This window comes from Sciurus vulgaris (genome assembly GCF_902686455.1).
Source record: "Sciurus vulgaris genome assembly, chromosome: 12".
NCBI classification, from domain to species: Eukaryota; Metazoa; Chordata; class Mammalia; order Rodentia; family Sciuridae; genus Sciurus; species Sciurus vulgaris.
Window position 1 is genome coordinate 111196949 of NC_136473.1, and position 20156 is coordinate 111217104.

General features: G+C 53.6%; 1 protein-coding gene and 1 long non-coding RNA gene across 3 annotated transcripts; both read right to left on the reverse strand.

The window, feature by feature from the left end:
• Positions 1–1604: 1604 nt before the first annotated feature.
• On the reverse strand, positions 1605–13673 carry SFT2D2 (SFT2 domain containing 2). Of its 2 annotated transcripts, XM_079108092.1 has the most exons (8): positions 13429–13626; positions 9345–9431; positions 9127–9212; positions 6527–6608; positions 5265–5300; positions 5125–5183; positions 3328–3357; positions 1605–1926 (listed from the first exon to the last, which is right to left on the reverse strand). In XM_079108092.1, exons 1-8 carry the CDS (start codon positions 13489–13491, stop codon positions 1887–1889), a joined length of 483 nt encoding a protein of 160 aa, XP_078964218.1. In that variant the 5' UTR covers positions 13492–13626; the 3' UTR covers positions 1605–1886. The 2 variants fall into 2 exon arrangements, with proteins under 2 accessions (XP_078964218.1, XP_078964217.1); XM_079108091.1 differs by lacking the exon at positions 9345–9431 and having other exon boundaries at positions 13429–13673.
• A 3283-nt stretch (positions 13674–16956) lies between these two features.
• Positions 16957–19897, reverse strand: LOC306641125. The gene is made up of 2 exons (XR_013758038.1): positions 19159–19897; positions 16957–17724 (listed from the first exon to the last, which is right to left on the reverse strand). It is a non-coding gene; the product is annotated as an uncharacterized lncRNA (long non-coding RNA).
• Positions 19898–20156: the final 259 nt, after the last annotated feature.

The following is a 20156-nucleotide window of genomic DNA, read 5'->3' on the forward strand; positions in this document are numbered from 1 at the left end:
CCAGCAGGAAGCACCACTCTCACTATCTGTACACAGAGCAGACGGAGGGAAGACACTAAGCAACCTGTTCAACAAGACCCTAGTCTGGATGGGGTCCAGCTCACACTCAGACCCCTGTGACTTCTAAGCCTGTACTATGCTGGACAGTGGGTGACACCTTAAAAGGCATCTCAGCCTCATGTCCTGCTGAGTCGAGCCCAGCCACTGCAAAGGGCAAGGAGGGGTCAGGGTTCACGTGTGTCACTCCAGCCATCGGAAGCCCACCTCGCCTCATGTCCCTCTGGGACATGAAAACAGTCACAAAAGCCAGAGGGTAGCATGTACTCTCGCTCCTGGCTCAGGGCAGGTAGAGGACAGCAGGGCCTTGGGCAGCCTAGAAGGGGCTGGCACCTGGCCTGCCCTCACCTCTCCAGGTCACAGGCAGAAACCAGGTAGCCTGAGCTCACAGCCCCAAGCAAGGAGACAACCAGTGGTCACTGCCTTTGGTTTGGAGGTGCCACAGCATGGTCCTGGGTAAACAGCAAAAAGGAAAACCCAGAGACTTCATGTGCAGAGTGGATTTGGAGGTCCTGGAGTGCTGGGGACTCTGCTGATGGAGACAGGACACTGCTGACAGTCAGGCGGTGCTGAGCAGCCGGCAGGGAACAATGAAGCCCCGAGAGACCCTGGAAGAAGCTGTCAGAAAGGGCAGGGCGGGGGCGAGCAGGAGGCAGCACCAGTGGCCGGAGACACTTGGCCAGGAAGGCACGGGCTAGGCTGCAGAAAGCAAATCAAGTACGGGGAGGGCAGGGAGGCACGACCAACCCCGCCCAGGCGCTGCCCGGGGGAGGCGGAGGCTGGTCTCGATTTCCCAACTGCACAGGGAGAGACAGGCCCTGCTCACCTCGGCCTCTCGCGAGGACCAGACAGCCACAAACATGGAAGCACACCGCACGTGGTTAGGTGCAGGCTAAGACCTGACCACCTGCAGCCCAGAGTCCTCCCAGCGTCCCCAGCAGAGGCTGAGTGCCCACACAGGGACCACTTGAGGGAGGCTGGGCAGACATGCCTACCTCCTGCTGCCCCGCTCAACCCTGGCCCCACTCCAGGGGAGGACAGAAAATAAAATCAAGAAAAGGTTCGGCGGGGAGCAGCGACACTTTGCCTTCCCGACAGCTCCCGTCCAGAGGAGACGGCAGTGCACCACGGCTGCGGTTCTGCCTCCACCTGGGCCAGGAGGTGACGAGGACAGAAACGAGCCGGGGTCAGGAGGCTGAGAGAGTCTGCTCCCGACACTGAGGAAGACAGTCCCCAGTCAGCGGTGCTTCCGAACAGCAGCGCCAGGTCCAGGTTAAGACACGGCACCACCACCAGCAGGTGCTCACTCTACTTTTCTCCGTGGCCAGGCTTTCCAGGGCTCAGGTCTAAGGACCATGCCTGTTCTCAGTTCCCAGGACAGAAGAACGTCCGTGCTGCGGGAGGCAGCAGTGCCAGGCTCCGTGTGGACGGACAAGTCTGCGAATGCCTGGCTGGCCCCACAATTCTGTCCCCACGGCTGCACCCTGTGAGCTCAGGTGGTGCTCCTCCTGCCCGCTGGGACTCCCTGGCTCCCGAGGCTCATCTGCTGGTGTTTAGCAAGGTTTTTATTTATGGGAACTCAGTGCAACAGCAGCCAAAGAGGCAACAGTGAGAGAGGAAGATTCTGCTCCATGAGATGCAGAACCCACCTCTCAGGTTGTGCGACAGGCATCTGGGTGTGGGAACATGTCACTGCTTCCAAAGGCAGAACCCTCAAATGTTGAGACTGCAAGATAAATGGCACATGTCTTACAGCACAGGCTTGGAGGATATTTACAAAGACGTTCACTGGCTTCCATCCCGGTGCCTTCCAAAGCTCTGGCAGTGTATCATGCAAGACACACGGCAAAACACTTCTTCACAGCGTCCCTAGGAAGGAAAGACACATGGGACATGCATGGGACATCACCACCCCACGGCTCCTCATGGTGAGACCCCACTCCTGTTCCTCTCCCAGTACGGGGAGTTTCAGCTGCTCAGCACAGGAGGCTCACTGCTGCCAACTGCATGCCTGAGCTGCCTACCCCACACAGAAGGCCCGCACGTGCTGACCAGGCCAAGCAGGAAGGCCTGAGACCCCACACAGGGCCAGCTCCACGGCAGACCTGCGCACCGGGCCCTGAACCAGAAGTGTCCACATCTCGGTAGCAGCCTCCTGTCAGCGCCTCCACGTCCTTGCTCGACTCTGAGTAAGCTGCCCGTGCTCTCGTTCTGCACTGGGGCCTGCAAACTGATGGCTGCCTCGGCCCCGAGGCTAACACACACCTGGTTAGGCGCTCAGATGTGGTGCGCTCTGGCTCTCAACTTCAGGCCCCGCACCCTACAACATCCCTGCCCACACCCTTCTCCGACAAGCCTCCACCGCCCAAAGTGGCCAAGCTGCGGGAGCATCTCACGACCCTCGCGCTCTTAGATCCTATGTGTGAAGCCCCAGCTGCTCCAGCTCCATGGGCGTGTTAGCCCATCTAACCACCACTGCCCAGCTCCTTACACCAGTATGCAAAACCGGGGCACGCAAGGCGCCATGCTGCCCTGCCTCCTCCCCCGCCCACGCACGAGCATTCATTTCAACACAAGCAGGAAAAAGACGGCCTTTGGTTAATAGGTAACAATAGAGGAGGATGGAAATCAATGGCTGTGTTAGAACAACCAGAGTCCGAGATCCCAAAGGCCAGTCTGGAGAGGCCCCTGAGAAAGTGCTTGTGGCAGGCGGTTCGGCTCAGGGAACCTCCGAGACAGAAGGGGGCTCTGGGGACAACGGCCCAGCCACCACAGTTGTCAAGGCACTGCTGACAGGACGCCCAGGCCCTCCGGTCCCGCTCCTGCTTACTGCCCTTCACACGCTCCTCAGGAACCTTCTCCTGAGTGGGGCACCATAAGAAAACAAGCACAGTTCCAGACCCCGCCATCTCTTGCCCAGTGATTTGAATCAATGTTCACCTTAAAAAAGCAGAAAAGCCTACTCAAAGCTACAGGCTGACAGGGTGATAAGTATATGCACAGCACATTACACTGGAACGCTCGCAAAACCAGGAGCTGGCGGGCGGGAAGGTACCGTGTCAGGGGTGCAGCTGGGGTCGGGAAGGGTGGCCCTGACTTACTACGCCATAAGACAGAGAGGCGCCTTTGGCTTTTGGGCCCACAGACTCTTAATAAAGAGAAATAAAATAACACATTCTCTCTGAAACTAAACTTTTAAGGCACTTTCCAGGCATATCATTGCTCACAAATGACAGAAAATTATGTTTCCAAATACACCGTTAGGCTTACCTGGCAAATGGTATGAAGGAAAGGCTGTACCTGCAATGAGAAGCAAGAGGTCAAACCGATGACAAGACTGGGAGATGACACAGCGCTCCTGAGCACTGGAGCACCACATGCCCTCCCCAGACCAGCCCCACCGTGGCCGGGTGTGAGTGCACATGCATGTGTGCACACATGCCAAGCTACCTGCAGAGCTCAGTGACCACAGGAGGGGACAGAGAACCACGTGGAGACAAGTCCTCCAACCTCAACCTCACTGGGGTGCTGCTTAACCAAACGAGCCAGCAGCGAGCACCCAAGAGGTGATTCCAGACACCCAGGTGGCACGGAAGCCCTGTTCTAGAATTGCAAACAAAATCCACAACAGTGATCCTGTAAAATTTTATAAACCCTCAAATGAATTTAACTTTGACCCAAATGAGATAAACTGTCTGCTCTGCTCCTATAATTAAAAAAAAGAAAAAGGAAAGAACAGAGAAAAGAGCTCCCACTACTCCATGGATGAGAACGTATCGAGGCTACAACTCGAGTCCCACAGGCGAGGCCCAGCCAGCCCAGGCACACCACCTGGAACCTTGCAGGAGGAGGCTGCAGCCCTAAGCGGCCGGGCACGTGTGTCGGGCAGACGCAAGGCCAGCCCTGAGGAAAGCAGTCGGGACGTGTCATTCATTGAGCCCGTGTGAATGATGCCCTTTCAAAGTGACTTTGCCAGCAAAAGTCCAAAGTAAAAAGGGATGGGTGCACGTGGCTCCCAATTTCTGTGCCCAGAACACTAAAACACAAACATGAGCCACCACGCCAGGCCTTTCAGCACCCAAAAGCAAAATGCGTCACATTAAAATCAGACAGCACCCTCTCCACACCTTGCCCTGTCCACACACACAAGCACAAGGCCTGGCGAACACAGTACTTCCACCAGCAGTGGGAGGTATACTTATGCAGAGTCCATGACACAGGAGGGGGACAGGTGCTGGGCTCGGTCTCCAGGCCTATTTCTACCAAATGGTTCACTGACCCTGGAGACCTTGGAGATGCCCACATCCTCCCTGTGCTATTCACCGTACTGAACACTTTTTCCCAAGAGATCGGTCATGCCTACGCTGAAACTGTTCCAGCAGATACCATCTCTCAAGAACTCTGGAGCTGTAATCCCACCCGTGCCACCACCCCTGGCTCTGACGGTGTATAGGGCTGCAGGAGCATGGACCCCAGCGCCACTCATGGTCTGCAAAGCCTCGCCTCCAGTCGCCTTCACCAGGCTTGGCCCTCGGGCTACAGCTCCAAGTCTTTGACTGAACTTCCAACAGCAGCAGGCCCGGTGCCCACGCTGATCCTGCCGCCCACGGCCACCCAGTTTTCCATTCCGTCACCGCCCCTTGTCTCCTGCTGACAACTCCCCTTTGTCCTTCTGTTAGATGATTCATTCCATCACAAGTGTGACACTCAGTATTTTTCTCACCACTTTCCTTTTCTGCTCATGTCTAGTTGACTCACAGCCTCTTTTTACCAGCCCTTAGATACTGTCATTGTCCTTGTACTTACCGGACATGAGTGGTTTAATAACATTTATACGACTCAAAATCAACAAGGGCTCAGCGGCCAGCCTCCAGGGCCCACTCAGGACCACTGCCGCCACCTACTGGCAGAGGGCCCAAGCCAAGGGCTTGGCTCTGGAGCCAACTCAGCCTCACAGAGATGTCTGCAAATGGGGAGCTCCTGTGCTCCCCAGCCTCCCCCACAGCCTCCGTCAGCAGCACCAGCCAGGGGTCTGCGTGGGAGAGCACTGTTTAAAAGGTTACTCACCATGTCAAGGACAAGGACTGCAGAATGCAGAAGATGAGCGCCAGTCCCTTGTTATGCCACTGCAAGGAACACAAGAAGGTCACAGGAAAGCACGTGGCAGGGGAACAAGCCACAAACAAGGACGTGCAAGTCACACTTACCCAAAAGGCAGAACACAGGGTGAGGGCGAAGCACAACTGCAGGGAGAGAGGAGCACCACTTATTAACCCCAGGAGACATGGCAAGAGAAACGTCACTCTGACAACTCCAGCAGGCACCAGCGAGCCATCGTCACAGCAACCAAACACACCCTCGCATCACAGCATTTAACTGTCTGAGCATCCACACGTGGCACAAGTTAAAATCCCCAGGAAAACATGTCCCCATGCAGGATTTGTGCAGACTGAAAAGAGAAAGACGCTCCAACATGGTGACATTTCCCAGAATCCGCCCCAGCAAACGAAAGTCGCATTTCTGGCCCCCCCACCCATCCATCCCTCTTTTCACTCCAGCACCCTAGAGTGAGCCTCACAAAAGCTCTGTGTTCTGACTCTTCCTAACACCATCCCTGGAGCAGGAAGGTCATCGAGCAGACAACTGGGCATGTCACCTGACACTCCCTAGGCACCTTAGAAAGCTGTCCATAAGAGGCCATCCCAGCCAGCCACAGTCTTGGGACTGGCCAAGAGCAAACGGCCTCTGAGCCACCAGCCATGCCGCTCAGCTCACACCTACACCAGCGACCACTCGGCCAGCGTGTCCTGACCAAGCTCTGTGCCCTGAGAGGACAAAGAGCAAATGTGTCCCTGGCCTCGAGAATTTACCTGTTTGGATGAATGAGAGGCACATAAATGAAATCAAAAATAAAAATGCTGATCTAGGTCCAAAGGCGGCAAAACAGAACTATACCGGAAGTCCAGAGAGTGGGTCTGGAATGGTTCTGACAGCCATGCGGAAAACCAGATCAAAGGGAGAGGAATTCTGGGTGGAGGGACAGGAAGGAATGACCACACTACAGTACCTCTGCCAGAGCAGGGCACGAGGACGACAGGCCACAAACGGCCACTTCACTTCAGGAAAACTGACGGAAACAGTACAGATCTAGAAGACGCTGCGGCTTCTGACCTCGGGCTCTGGCTGTGTGCAGCCCTGCCTGCCCAAGGGGTGGGCCAGTGTGACAGGCAGCGCCCTCTACAGGTGCTTTGTGGAATTGCAGCACCGAGACACCAACTGGAACAGCTGGGGAGGCAGGCCTGGCAATTAGAAGAGGAAGACCAGCCTTCTGCGTGTGGTTGCCGGAACTGTGTAGTGTGATGGAGGAGGGCAGGGGCGGTGGAGGGGGTCCTCGGGGTAAGAAAGACTAATCTGTGCAGCAGAAATAAAAACGCCCATGTGAGAAGTCCAGCAAAAATGCAGCCCTTACCAGCACCAGGATGGTCGCGATCAGACGCGTTGGCTCAAACATGCGCTTCAGCTGCTTCAGGGGCCCCATGAGGAAGATGGTACTGGGAGGCAAAGACACACGGCCGTTCAGAACCACCACGGTAGGCACGCACAGTCACCGCCCTGAACCCCTCTGGCAGCAACAGCAGCAAGGGCAGCTGACCTTGGAAAGCTCTTGCTCTGTGCAGGGGTTGGCAGGGGGGCGCTGTGCACATGGCACCTCTGGGCACGACTCTCCTTTAATACACCAACCAACAATGACTGCACTCACCCTACAGAGGACGACAGGGAAGCCCGGGTTCCGCACCTAAGGCCACTTGACCAGTAAAGGAGAGAGGGCCAGGCTGTGGGTGCGGACAGACCCTAGAGCTGCCTGCACACCACTGCGTTAGCCAAGCCCTCTCTTAGATGCCTCCTTAACCACCCACCCGTGAAACAGGCCAGCCAAAAGGCTCCAAAGCCACGCCTTCCTTAGGGTGGCCATGTTCACAAGTGGGGTGTTTCCTCTCATACCCTCCAGGGAATCATTTCAACGATGACATCATCCATTTCTCATTGAATGTTTGCTGAATACCAGATACAATATACACTATTCCTCAAAACCCTTGAGTGCATATCATGACACCCGTTTAGAGCTGTGAGAATGAACTCAAAAAGGTCGATTTCCTCATCTGAGATCACACAGCGGTGGGAGCTCAGGACAGATCACACTGACACAACCAACCGGCAGACGACATCAGCTACCGAGGCTTCGATAAAAAACGAAAACTTCTGGAAGTCAGTCTGCTCTCTCCAAAGCGCCCTGAGGCCGCAGCTTGAACCGCAGGCTGCTCTCAGCTCCAGGGCATGAGCCCACAGGGGTCTCCTCAACCATCTCTGAGTACAAGCAACAGCCAGGCTGTCCTAAAACCTACAAGCAGCATGTACACAAAAACAGGACAGGTGGCAGGTGAGGCCACAAACCCTAGCAACAGCCAGGAAACAGCCGTTCCCTTCTTTCCCTATACAGCGCAGGCAGGGTCCACCCATGAGATCTGCTGACCAGCTCTTTAGGACTAAGTAACATACCCACGTAAGCGTGCTCAGTGCAGACTGCACCGTCACCCAAAGAAAGCCGCCAATGACAGTTAGTATTTGAAAAGGCCTTAGCGACAACAGTCAATGCCCAAGGGCCAGCACCCTCCTGCTGGAAGCATTAATAAACTAGGCTTGAGAAGGTGCCAGGTGTCAACACTCAACCATCATTCCACCTTCTCCTGGCGCAGAGCTGGGTTTCTGCACCGCAGGGGACCTGGGAGCCAAGGCACAGCCCCTGTCAAGTGGCTTACAGTGACAAGTCAGGCGGTGGAAAGCTGTGAGTACAGACAGGGCAGCCAGAGCCCCCAGGAGGAGGTCATCCACTCTGGGCAAGAGGGAATCAGGAGAGGTCTCGCAGAAAAGGGAACGTCAGAGCCAGTCCTGACAAAAATGGGCACATATCCCCAAAACCAGGGGAGGTGGGGGTGGGGTAGCGACCCAGGCAGAGAAAACGGCCCAGAAAGGCACGGAGAGGACTGGAGAAACCGAAGGAGCCAGCCTAAGTCGCGTCTCGAAGGCCTTGCTTGGATCCCATGTGTAGAGGGGACAGGGAGCTACGAGGGACGACAAATGAACAGGTCCACAGGGCCATCCAGGAGGCAGGGAATTCCACAGAGTGTGTGGCAGCAGTTCAGGAGACAGGGTACAGCCAGAACTCAGGCCAGCCCAGACACCACCCACTCCCAGAGGTGCCCTGACCCCGGCCAGGTGGGACCAGGGCCCCTCCCGAGAGTCCCTCTCCCTATCCTGCTGTATCATCAGCCTTCTATTGTGTATGACTGGCTGACCCATGGGCTCCACTGGGCCAGCACCAAACTGTGCCTGTCATCATAGCCTCAGGGCCCAGCAGAGTGACCAATGCTAACCTAGTGAGCATAAAAGTCAACCAGTGAGGGACAAGTGGCCATGGGGACAGAGGAAGGAGAAGGCACCAGAGTCAGCACCAAGCCTTGGAGCCAGGGACTTGGACCCCAGGACTCTGAAGCCTCTTACAGAGACACAAAGGGAAGGCAGGAAGATGACCAGGTCCGGGCTCCTGTGGCCATTCGGGCAGAGGCCAGGCCCACACCCCCGAGGGGGAGGCAGCACTGGTGCGGCCAGCCCAGGTGCAGCCAAACCTTCAGAGCAGTGAGCTTGACCTGCCCCAGAGCAGCTGCCCACCTCCAGCCGCCCAGCGCGTGAGCCTGGGATGGCCTGCACTACGCAATGACCAGCTTCCCCTGAGGCGTGGTGCAGTCTCTGGCAGCAATGGCGAGGCTGGGCTGCAAACCTTGGAGAAACCACTCCAACGCTGCTTGCCAGTTCCCTGGCCTGCATGAGCACAGTGCCAGTGTTTCCTGCCTTCTAAGAGTGCTTCAGATAATGAAGATAGATGTTCCGGAACAACAGGCTGTGACCCAGGCGCTCGACTGCCTCTGCAGTCCCTGAGGACTGTCCCCCCAGCACCGCCCACATCCGCCCTCCCGTCAATGACGGATCAGGGTTGAATTAAACAGTGCTCACCTCCCGATGGAAGCGATGTTGCCAAAGGTGTAAAAGACCGCGAAGAGGGTCAGTCCCTTCCTGGGCACCCACAGCAGCAGAGTCCCCTGGAAGCAAAGGCAGAGCAAGTTGTGAGGCGACCTTCCCCCGACCCTCCCTCCTCCTAGCTGTGAATTTGAGAGAAGAGTGAAAGAGAAAAGGAGGGGGGACACAGCAAAGGAGGTCTGGGGGAAACTTACCAGCAGTGAGCAGAGAATCCCTATGGCAAAACACGCGATGAAGCCTTTCACCCTGGTGCCCCAGCTTAAGGAGGAGGCCTCCACTACCTGGAAAGCAAACAATCACACAGAGGCGTAGGCAGATCGGCAAAGACAGCACACACGACAATCAGAAGTGGTGTTAGCCCACGTCAGGGAAGGCAGGGAAGACAGGGTCCCACGCGCCCACGGCTACAGGAGGGCCTCGATCCAGCTCTTGTCGGGCTACACATGCTCACCAGACCACAGTCTCCTCTCCAGCAGCGGCCAGGAGCCTCCCGAGCCTCCGTGGAGCTTCTCCAGAGATGGAGATTCCTGCCTCACCCAAGCGTAGCCACAGCCTCCCACGTACAGCAGCCGGACCACGGCTGGAAAGGCGCGCACTCCACCAGCAAGGCCTCAGCCCTGGCAGCAGGGCCACTGGTCTTCCTCCCTAGACCCACCAGCCCGGCTGCAGCAGCTGCCGCTCCTGCAGCACCGGGGCCTCAGAATGCAAAGGCCACCATCTACACCAGGACTCACCTGCGCCGTTTGCTCTCCACACAGATGCTGTATTCACAGGTGCAGGACGGATACCTGTTAACTAGTCACTGTCCTGCTCATCCTGATGCCACGCCATCATGATTACCCCCTTCCAGAGCAAAGTTCAGGGGAAGCCAAGATGCCAGAAAACCCAGCCGAGTCAGGACCTACGAGCGGCTCCCAAGAGTTCTCTTCCCAGGACACTGATGACAACCAAGTCTCCACACTGTGGCCCTTCACAGGCAGACCCCTGATGCAAGAGGGCAAGCCACTCAAGCTGGACACAGACAGCTGCCACCAGAGACCAAAGCCACGCAGGGTGGCCAGGAGCCCTGTGTGACCAGCAGACTCCACCCAATGGTGGTCGAAGTGCCTACCACGTTTCTCGCCCACTAGTGTAGGAAGCCAGGTGGCGGCAGAGGCTGCCAGGATCACTAGACTGGCCAGGCCCTCAGTCTTGACTCCCTCAGCTCAGGGACCTGCTTTCAACCTGTCAAACCAGAAGCGTGAAGAGAAGGGGCAGAGGTCCCCGATCTGACAGGTACTACTACAGACAGCTTAATCGCCACTCAGGAGGAAGGCAGCTCTGTCATTAGAAGGGTCCTCCTCCCACTCCCACTCCCAGGTAGTCACATGACTGAAACAGGGCTCGTGACCACACCACACAGAACACTCGCAGAAACCTCAGCCACATACAACCTGCAGAGGCAGAGCTGGCCTGGGACACACAGCAGGAAGCCCAGCGTTAGAACTGACAGAGGAGCCATCTGCACCCACATAGGGACACCCCACTCCCCCTAGGAGTCCACTTTTTAACTCCCTTTGGCTCCAAAATAAGGCATCTGGGGTTCTGTCATCAGGCTTCCTGGGCCCCAGGAGTCAGACAACTTCTAACTAAGCCATGACACCACCCTCCACGGCGAGAATAAAATGAAAGGCTGCGCTCCTCCTACCCGTGCAAGAGCACAGAACTCGCTCACCAGGAGAAGCAGGGCAAGCAAGGGCGGCAGGAGGCCCGGCTGGGACGTGCCCCCCAAGAACCACTGGCATTGGCAAGGATATTCAAAAGGATTCAACCTTGTTTCAGTAAGAGGATGAACCACAAGGTTAAATGTAAGATTCGAACTGGCCTTGGCATTCAGACAGAACTAGACAGACCCAAGAGGACCGGGGATTCCAGCCCTGGTAAAAATCGAGCACTGGCAAGAGAAGGGAGTTCTGCCAAAAATCCATTTCTGGTTCCTCCCTTCAGGATGGAGAGTGACATCTGGTGTCCAGGTCCCTCAGCTGACTCTACCCAAATGTTACTTTTGCCAAAATGGGCGGAGAGGGGATGAATGTCGCCGTGGCTGCGAGTTCTCCTCCCTGCACACTTGGTAGGGCAGGGAGGAAGTTGCTGCTCCACTTCTCCCAACTGGACTCAGTGAAAGCGACCTCTCTCCCTTTTCCCAGTTCGTGAAAATGAACTCTGCTGACCTGAGCTCTCTCCAAACCACAGCTGCAGAAGCGGTGCTGGGCGGCTGCTCTGGAAGCTGGAATAACACACAGTACCTGGCTAGAATCTGCAGCAACCTGCTCCCGCACTGACGGGCAGTGGGGCACAAAGGTCCCTTTGACTCCAGGTCGTGGAGGGAAGAGGAGCTCTGGCCAAGAAGCGCAGCTGAGCTGTCTCAGGGAGGCAGGCTGCCTCACTCTGGTCTTAAGGTCAGGTGCCATTCATTCCTGTGTCCCAGAAGCCTTTGTAGAAAACACAAAACCTACACTTTCAGAAAGAAGTCCACTGAAACCAGGACTTCAGGCGTGTTTTGGAAGGTGAGGTGGCAATTAGAGAGCTGGCCAGGAGGCTCAGGAGACACCCACGCAATCGAGAGTACCTGGGGAAATGGGGGCTGCAGAGCAACTCATGCTCTTATGGCTTACACTTAAACCATAAAAGTAAAAAATTAAAACATCTCTGGTGACCTCTGACAGGGTACATAAATGGATTTGAAAATATTTTTAAGGCCACCCTAGTCCAACTCACCACACAAAATAAATTTCACCACAGAAACCTCCACCATTACCAGACTCAAAATCACGGAAAATGTGAGATGATCACATTTTTGCCAAGATTTTAAAAGAGGCCCCACCTAATAAGTGAAAACTAAGTCGAAACAGCTCTGAAAACAAGGTCAGCTGGCTAAAAATGTTTCCAGGGCTTCAGGACTCCGGAAGTGCCACACAATGATGCACATAAACAGGAATCTCACCCCCAAAGAGGAAACTGAGTATTTTAGAACAAGACAAAAGACCCAATCTTTTAAAAATAAATGCAGCATGTGCCTGTGCTTACAACAGGCCAAAGCCTTCTCTGTACCAGACACAGGCACTCAGCACCGAGGGTAAAACCAGACACTTGTGTTTCCCAGATGAATGCCTCACTGACACTGGAGATCTCCCACTGCCAACACTGCACCCTCGAGAGTCTCCAGAAGAACAGAAAGCGTCCCTCTCCGGCCCCAGCTGCTCCAGACACTTGTCGACAGCCTGCAGGCATAAAGCTGTAGAGGAGCATGAGGGTCAACCACCAGGGTCAGACCTTCCTTGGGTTCTGTGAGGTTCCCCTTGATGGTTCCTAACAGAAGCCCGAAGTCAAGAAAAAAGGACACTTGAAGTTACTCCTGAGCCTTGACCAATTAACAAGGGCAACAGATCAAGAAGAACCACCCAAAAAAAAAGGATCCACAATTCCTCAAACACCGGATTCCTGGTATTGGAGGTGAAGGTTTAGGAAGCAGGCTCCACCCTGAGGTGTCCTGGAGAGGATGCAGGGACCAATATAAACGAAGCTCAGAATACAATCGCAAAAGCAGCAGGCCGGACTATCAGGAGACAACTGCTCAGGCTGGACGGAGCTGGGTTCCGGGCCAGAGGCCACATCTCTGGTTCAAGGCCCTGATTCCACCGACGCGGAAACGGGCGACCGACTGCACCAAAAGGAAAACGCTGCTCTCCCAACAAGAAAAACGAGACGTTAAAGCACCCAATACAGAAGCACACCGCTCTGTGCTGCGGACACAGGCCTTGGTGGCCGGGTTCCAGCTCCTCGGACCCCAGGAAGCAGGCACGCCTCCGGGAGCCCAGGGACACCGGCTGCGGGGCGTGGACCCGAGAACCCGGGGCGCTGGTCCCGTCCCCGGAGTTCTCGGCTACTCCGCGGCGACCGCACCCGGCCGGTGGGCGTGGCCCCGCCCGCGGTCGACGCGCGGCGCGCCGGGCGCCCTCCAGCCCCACGGCAGGCCACTGCCGCCAGGACCTCGCGGGACCGCCCGGCCGCGCTTGCCCGCCTCCTCAGGGGTCCGCGCGGACGCAGGGGCTGCAGGACGCGCGAGGACTCGAGTGCGGACGCAGGGCGGGCGCGGGGCTGCGCACCTGAGCCCGCAGGGCAGGAGGGACAAGGGACACAGCTGCGGTCCACGAAGCCCGGGAGGCCTGTGGCGTCCCCGCCCGCGTCCGCAGGGCCAGCGGGGCACCGGGAGGCGGGACAGCACCCCGGCGCGCTCACCTCGGAGAGGCCGCTGCGGTCCTCCGCGTCCTGCCCGCTCAGCACCTTCTTTAGCTTGTCCATCCCGAGCGCGGCAGCCCCGGCGGCCGCCTGTTGCGCTCGCTCCGCCGGCTGCTCTTCCGGGTGCTGGGCCGCCGCCCCGCCCCAGGGCCGGCCCACCTGCTGCCCGGCGTGCCCCGCGGCCGCCAGCCGCAGAACCTGCCCACCTGTCGCCCAGCCCAGAGACCTGCCCACCTACCTCCGGCCCCGCCCAGGAGCCTGCCCACCTGCCTTCAGCCCCACCCAGGAGCCTGCCCACCTGCCTTCAGCCCCGCCCAGGAGCCAGCCCACCTACCTCCGGCCCCGCCCAGGAGCCTGCCCACCTGCCTTCAGCCCCGCCCAGGAGCCTGCCCACCTGCCTGCCGCCCCGCCCAGGAGCCTGCCCACCTGCCTGCCGCCCCGCCCAGGAGCCAGCCCACCTGCGAGTACCCTGCCGCCGCCCCGCTCACCCCGGCGCATTTCGAGGGAGGGAGGCTGCAGAAGAGCAGAGGTTAGGGTTGAACCCGCATGGCCAAAAGCCAAGTCTGTCCAGCGCCTTGTTCCAACTAAAGTAGCCGCCCTCCTGGGCCCTGCAGGACCCTGGAGAAACAAAGGTCAAGCTTTGTGCAGACTTGTGAACAAATGCAGGGGTTAACCCATTGTGTCCCATCTTCCCAAATGTGAACACTTAAAAATTTAAATATAGTATTAATATATAGTATGTAATATGATTATAATTATGACATAATAGAGTATTTGTAAGCTCCACAAGATTTCCAACCTATATTTTATTGAAATAGTCACAATTGAAAACTTGGGACTTAATGGGTTAATCCACTTTGTGATTTTTAAGTACTGGAGAAAAAATTTGTTAACTCACTGGAGACTAACAAATTCAATCTGTGACAAGCTCGGTGGAAATGTAAAAAAAAAAAAAAAAAAAAGGAAAGAAAATTCGATTTTAAAAAGCAACACTATAATTCCAGCTACGAATGCATCAGAAGGTTTGATTTGAGCAAAATCAAAGAAAAAATGGATTAGAACTTTGCTGAAGAGAAGAAATATCTTCAATAAAAGACCAATAAAAGTTCACATGTGTGATTCTATGTGAAATATTCAGAATGAATAAATTCATACAGACAGCAGATTGGTGATTGCCAGGGGTTACAAGAGGGACGAGGAGAAACTGGTTAATGTGTCTTACTCTGTTCAGTGCCATAACAAAACACCATAAACTGGGTGCACTTATGAACAACAGAAATTTGTTTTTCATGGTTGTAGAGGCTGGAAGTCCAAGATCAAGTTTCCAGCACAGTTGGTGTCTGGTTCCTAAATGTGCATCTTCTCACCGGGTCCTGGCAGGGTAGAACAGTGAGGGATCTCTCTGGAGTCTCTTTTTATATAAGGGCACTAAGTGCCACCACAGCAGCAGACCAGGTAAGAAAACATCACCCATGAGGCAGACTGTGCCAAGGAAGGAGGCCGGGAGGTCCTGGGAGAGGGACCCCTGCAGGACAGTCATGCTTCCTCTGGCTGCTGGGCTTCTGCCTCGATGTCATGGTGTGCCCCTAACATGGTCACTCGGATGGGAGGGAGCTCCGGCCCCCACTGCCACCCTGTCCTCCACAGCCACTCCTAGCAGGCCTGGACCCCCCAGCTGCTACAGACAGACCTGCACTTGTCTGCCCACATCCTTCTGTCTTGAAGGCTCTGTGACCCCCATGATGGCCAGGTGGCTTCTCTGCTTTTAAAAGAACACAAAAGGCTGATCATTCTTCCAGAAGTGGGAGCAGGGCCTCATCCCCTCTGAAGACCCCAGACCCACCAAGCCTTGGAGCCCCATCTGTAGCTCCTTGGTGGTGATTCTCTCTCCCAGAGGCCAGCGGGGACCCACAGACACCTCCCTCACCAGGGCAGAAAACGCTTTCCAGTGGCTCCTGCTGCTCAGCCTGCAACCTGCCTGCGGCCTGGGCCGCCTGTCACAAGGCCCCATGTTGTCATGCGAGGCAGATTCTCTTCACTGTCCGCCACCCTCCAGCTTCTTCCCAGCCTCGACGACACTTGCCTCCCTGCAGACGGCAGTCCTTCCTGAAAGGCCTCCGCCTTCACCCTGCCCCTACCAGCTTTAAGCCCCTGTACAGTCTTCATCCAGTCCCACTCCTTTCTCCAAACCTTCACTGTCACTGAAGGCTGGCCTGGAACCCAGGTCCCTTCAAATGCCCCACCCCGTGATCTAGGCATCGTGTTCTGCTCAGGATTGCTCAACACTTATTAGTTGAATTTAAACACGTTAAAATTCCAAATGTGTTACTCCTGCAAGTATCACGTTTAGGGTCTCAAGTCACAGATGGGCTCTGAGAGTTTAAAAGAAAGTGAGTTGCATGGCTTTGGCATTGAACGTGGCTAACACATCCCACTAGGAACCAAGAATCCTTTTGGTGCTGTACGCAGACCATCTCGGCTGAGAGGTGTCAGAGGCTGAGGGTGGAAGGCTCTACCTGGTGGTTCCCGCACCTGCTCAGACCAGGTGAAGCCCCGTTGCCTGGTCCTGGGGCCACACATGTCACACATGCCTCTCCCGCTTGTCCTTTCACAGCTCACGTTTAGGTTGCTTCTCTCTGCAGCTGCAAAAGCAGAGGCTCTTATAACTGAGATTTCACGGATGATCGAGTGGGTCTCTGAGGCCTCTCCTAACCTGGAATCATCCAGGAGGCTGTTGCAGAAGGCAAGCTAGTGGCGATGCCACAGCTGTGGCAGTGGATATGAAGAAACAACTCCAGCTTCTTTTCTTACATGCTTAACCACACGGCATCCCTCAGCAACGCATGAAATACTGGCAATCTGTCCCCAGTTTTTCCTAGAAACACACACCTAGTTGTCCCCAGGACAACACCCTTGTCAGTGAGGCCTGTACTTGCCTGTGGGCCTCAGATGGTCCCCTGGCAGGAGAGGAGCCTGGGCCATTCTATATTCCCATCCCACGGTGAATATCTTTGGGAACGTTTTGCAAATTACCTCAGCTTGGGAGATGAAAAGCAGGGCAATGACCTGGTCACACTTAGGTTTTCAAAGGTCCTTCTGGGGATGACATGGCACATAGATCCCCCTGGAGACATTTATGAAACTGCTTGACCTAGTGGGGCAGAACGGGGTGGGAGGAAGCTGGGGCACTTGCACTCTGTGTACTAGTCTCGTCCTGCCTTCAGACTCAAATGCAATCACTGGCTGCTCTCGGGTCTCGAGCCTGCTGGTCCGTGGACTGGAATTTACACCACCAACTCTCACAGCTCTCAGGCCTGCAGACTACCCAGGCTACATCATAGGCTCCCTGGGTCTCTAGCTTGCTGACTGCAGACTTCTCAGCCTCCATAACGCACGAGCCAGTTCCTTATAACAGATCTTAGATAGACAGACAGATTCATCCTTTAAGTAACTCCAATTTCTAATGTCATTTTTATTTATTTATTTTTTACTCCAAGAACTTTTAACATTTCTTACAAGGCAAGTCTCCTGACAACAAATTGCCTCAACTTTTGCTTTTCTAAGGAAGACCACATTTCTCCTACACTTTTTGAAGAATAATTTGAAAGGGCACAGAATTCTACATTGTCATTTTTTTTTTTTTCTCTCAACCATACATACTTTATTCCATTCCTTGTTTGCATGGTTTCTCAAAAGCAGATTGCAGATCTTATCTTCACAGGTAGGTATTTTTTCCCTCTGACCTCTTGGGTGTAGTCTTTAGGCATTTACCCCATGTGGTATTCTCTGAGCTTCCTGTAGCTATGGCTTGAGATCTGGCATTAGTTTGAAGGTCCCAATCATTTTTGCTTTATTTCCCATGTCTTCCCTTGTCTTCTGGCATTCCCGTTCTGCTTACGTTTCTTTTACAGCTACCTCGCCATTCTTAGACGTTCTGTCTGTACTTCCCTGTCGCTTTTATTTCTTTTTCTGCTTTGGAAATTCCTGTTGACACGTCCTTGAGTTCAGGATTGTTTTCTCAAGCATGTAGGTTTTTTCAGTTGTGATTCTCTACTCACTTGAAGGTCTCTCCAGTTTGGAGGGGCAGCAGTTTGCCCTGTGACATCACTTCAAATCCAGGAGTAGCTGCTTTTTTCAGTTGGTTCAGTTTGTTAGCTGGAGTGGTGACTGCCAAGGTCCATACAGGGAAAACTTTATTCCATTGTGTTCTTGGCTCAATAGTTCCTACCAAGAAGTTCACTATAACTTTCTTTTCCTGCCTATAATGATTCTCTTTCTTCTGTCATCAAGACATTGCTAGTTAAAAAAAAAAAAAAAAAAAAAAAAAAAAAAAACATTACTAGTATCTTTGGTTTCAACTGTTTGACCTACAATGTGGGGGACTTGTGGAATCCTAGCACGTACAACTGACAACTTCTTTTACTTTGGAAAATTCTTGGCCATTATCTCATTTGGTATTTCTTGCCCCTAGCCTGCCAGCAGCCTCTGGGACCGATTTTAAATGCTGAACTATTGATTGGTCCCACAGCTCTCTGATGCTCTGTGCCGTTTCTCCACCTCTGCGCCTATTCCCTCACTTTAGCTATATCAAGTTTTGTGAAGGAATTGTCTCTCTGATGTAATATGGTTGTTTGGCTTATTTTTCTGGTTATTTCCATCTGACTCTTTCTAATCCATTTTTCTGCTGAAGTTTCCAGTTTCTGATTTCTCACTAGATATATTAATATACTGATTAAATTCTGATAGTTTCAACATGCTTGACCTCTGAATCGGGTTGATTTATACTGAATGCCAGACATCAGTGAGTAACAGAAGGAATGAAGTCAACTGTTTACGGCTGGCAATGTTTCCACCTGTCAGATCACTGGTTTGGGATCCCTGATGCAGACAGGAGTTTGTGTGGGTTGGGACTGGACTGTTGCACTGCAGGCTTCAAACTCTAAGAGGCTGACAGCTTCACCTTGTGTTTCTAGCACACCTGGAGTGCAGGGGGATTTCTAGTGCCCACAACTTTCCAAGAATCCCTGCATCACAGAGGACATGACTGCACTCCTGGTGCTCCTTGTTACTTAGGGTACAGGCTCACAGTCGGGACAGGAAAGTTTCTTGTTGAGTTTAGTGAGCCTCAGTCTTAGGCGGCTTCGAGTCTGGCCTTCTGGGGTCAACATTCCTGTTCCATTTCCCAACAGCAGCCAAACTCTACCTTAAGCCCAGCTGGTCTTGTGTGAGGAAGAATTTCATGCCCATCCCCTGGTGGCAGAACTGTTATACGTGTGGGACCCTGGGCCTTCCAAGGTCAGACCACTTTAGCTCCTGTTCCCTCTCTAGCAATGACGGCTCCTCCTGTCCTGAAGGCAGAGCACTTGCCATCCCCGACTGAGGCAGACAGGTTTGGCCAATACTCTTCCCCCAGAAGCAATGGAGTTTGTCCAGGGTGGTATAGTTTGTTGCTCCTCCCCAAAGCACACTCAGGCATTGTAAGAGAAAGGCCGGGGGGAGGTGGGCAAGGTTTCATATCCACCTCAGTTAACTACTGTATGCCTGAACTACTGACCAGGACTTTCTGGTCCCCTGCCCTGCTCCAGTATTTCCATGAGCACCAGGATGTCCTTGGGAAAGAACCTGTAAGGGTTTGTGAAGTCCCTTCCACTAAGCCTTTCAGCTCTTCCCAACTGATATGCTGGTCCACACAGCCTTTAGAACATACGGATACTTCTACTGTGTTCTTACCTGCTTCTATAGTGGCCACTGTTCCTCTTGTGTTCTCCCTACAATTTGAGTCCTCTCTCCTTGGAGGATGTAGCACTCTGGAATTCGGCTTGGTCTTGTGATCTGTTTGATTCATTCAAGGAAAGTTGTGGTTTTGTGGATTACCCAGTTTTGTCATCTTAGGTCAATAATGACAATCTCTTGAAGTTTTCTACACTTCTTCAGAAGCAGAATTCCAATTACCTATACTACAACTGATTCTGTTATTCTCGAGTCAGTTAATACTATCATTGTATCAACTAAAATTTGTAATTATTTCTGTCTCCACCATTAGACTTTACCCCATGAAAATAATGCAGTTGTCCCTCAGTATTCATGGGGGATTGGGTCCAGGATTCCCATGGATACCAATATCTGCACATACTCAAGTCTCTTTTAAGATGACATAATATTAGCATTTGGCCTACAAACACCCTCCCATATACTTTAAATCACGTCCAAACTATTTATAATATCCAAGTAAATTATAATGCCTGTAGTTGTTAAGCTGTATTGCCCAGGGAATAATGACAAGGAAAAGGTCTGTAACTGCTGGGTATGGAGGCGCACACCCATCATCTCAGCAACCTAGGAGGCTGCAACAGGGGGCTTGCAAGTTCAAAGTCAGTCTCAGCAACTCAGCAAGGCTCCGAACAACTTAGTGAGACCTTTTCTCAAAATAGAAAATGGAAAAGGCTGGGGATACAGTTCAGTGGAAAAGCGCCCCGGGTTAAATCTCCAGTACCAAAAAAAAAAAAGTCTGTTTTCAATACAGATGTGATTTTTTTTTTTTTTCTTCAATCTTTCTGATCCATGGTTCATGGATGCTTGGGCCACATGTGGAACCCAAGGAGGTTTGACAGCATTATATCTTTTCATTATTGTAATCTCATATCCAGCATCATATGGGCACATAGTACTCCAAACTAAAATGGAATGACACTTATGACAGATATTCATCTTTTCAAAAACAGAAAACA

Excerpts from the sequence above, each read along its gene's own strand:
- SFT2D2 (XM_079108092.1), bottom strand. The coding sequence starts at position 13,491 with ATGGACAAGCTAAAGAAGGTGCTGAGCGGGCAGGACGCGGAGGACCGC. Across the intron at positions 6,609-9,126 it reads AACATCGCTTCCATCGGGAG|TACCATCTTCCTCATGGGGC; the intron begins GTGAGCACTGTT and ends TTTGCCTCCCAG. Across the intron at positions 5,184-5,264 it reads CCCTGTGTTCTGCCTTTTGG|TGGCATAACAAGGGACTGGC; the intron begins GTAAGTGTGACT and ends TGTTCCTTGCAG.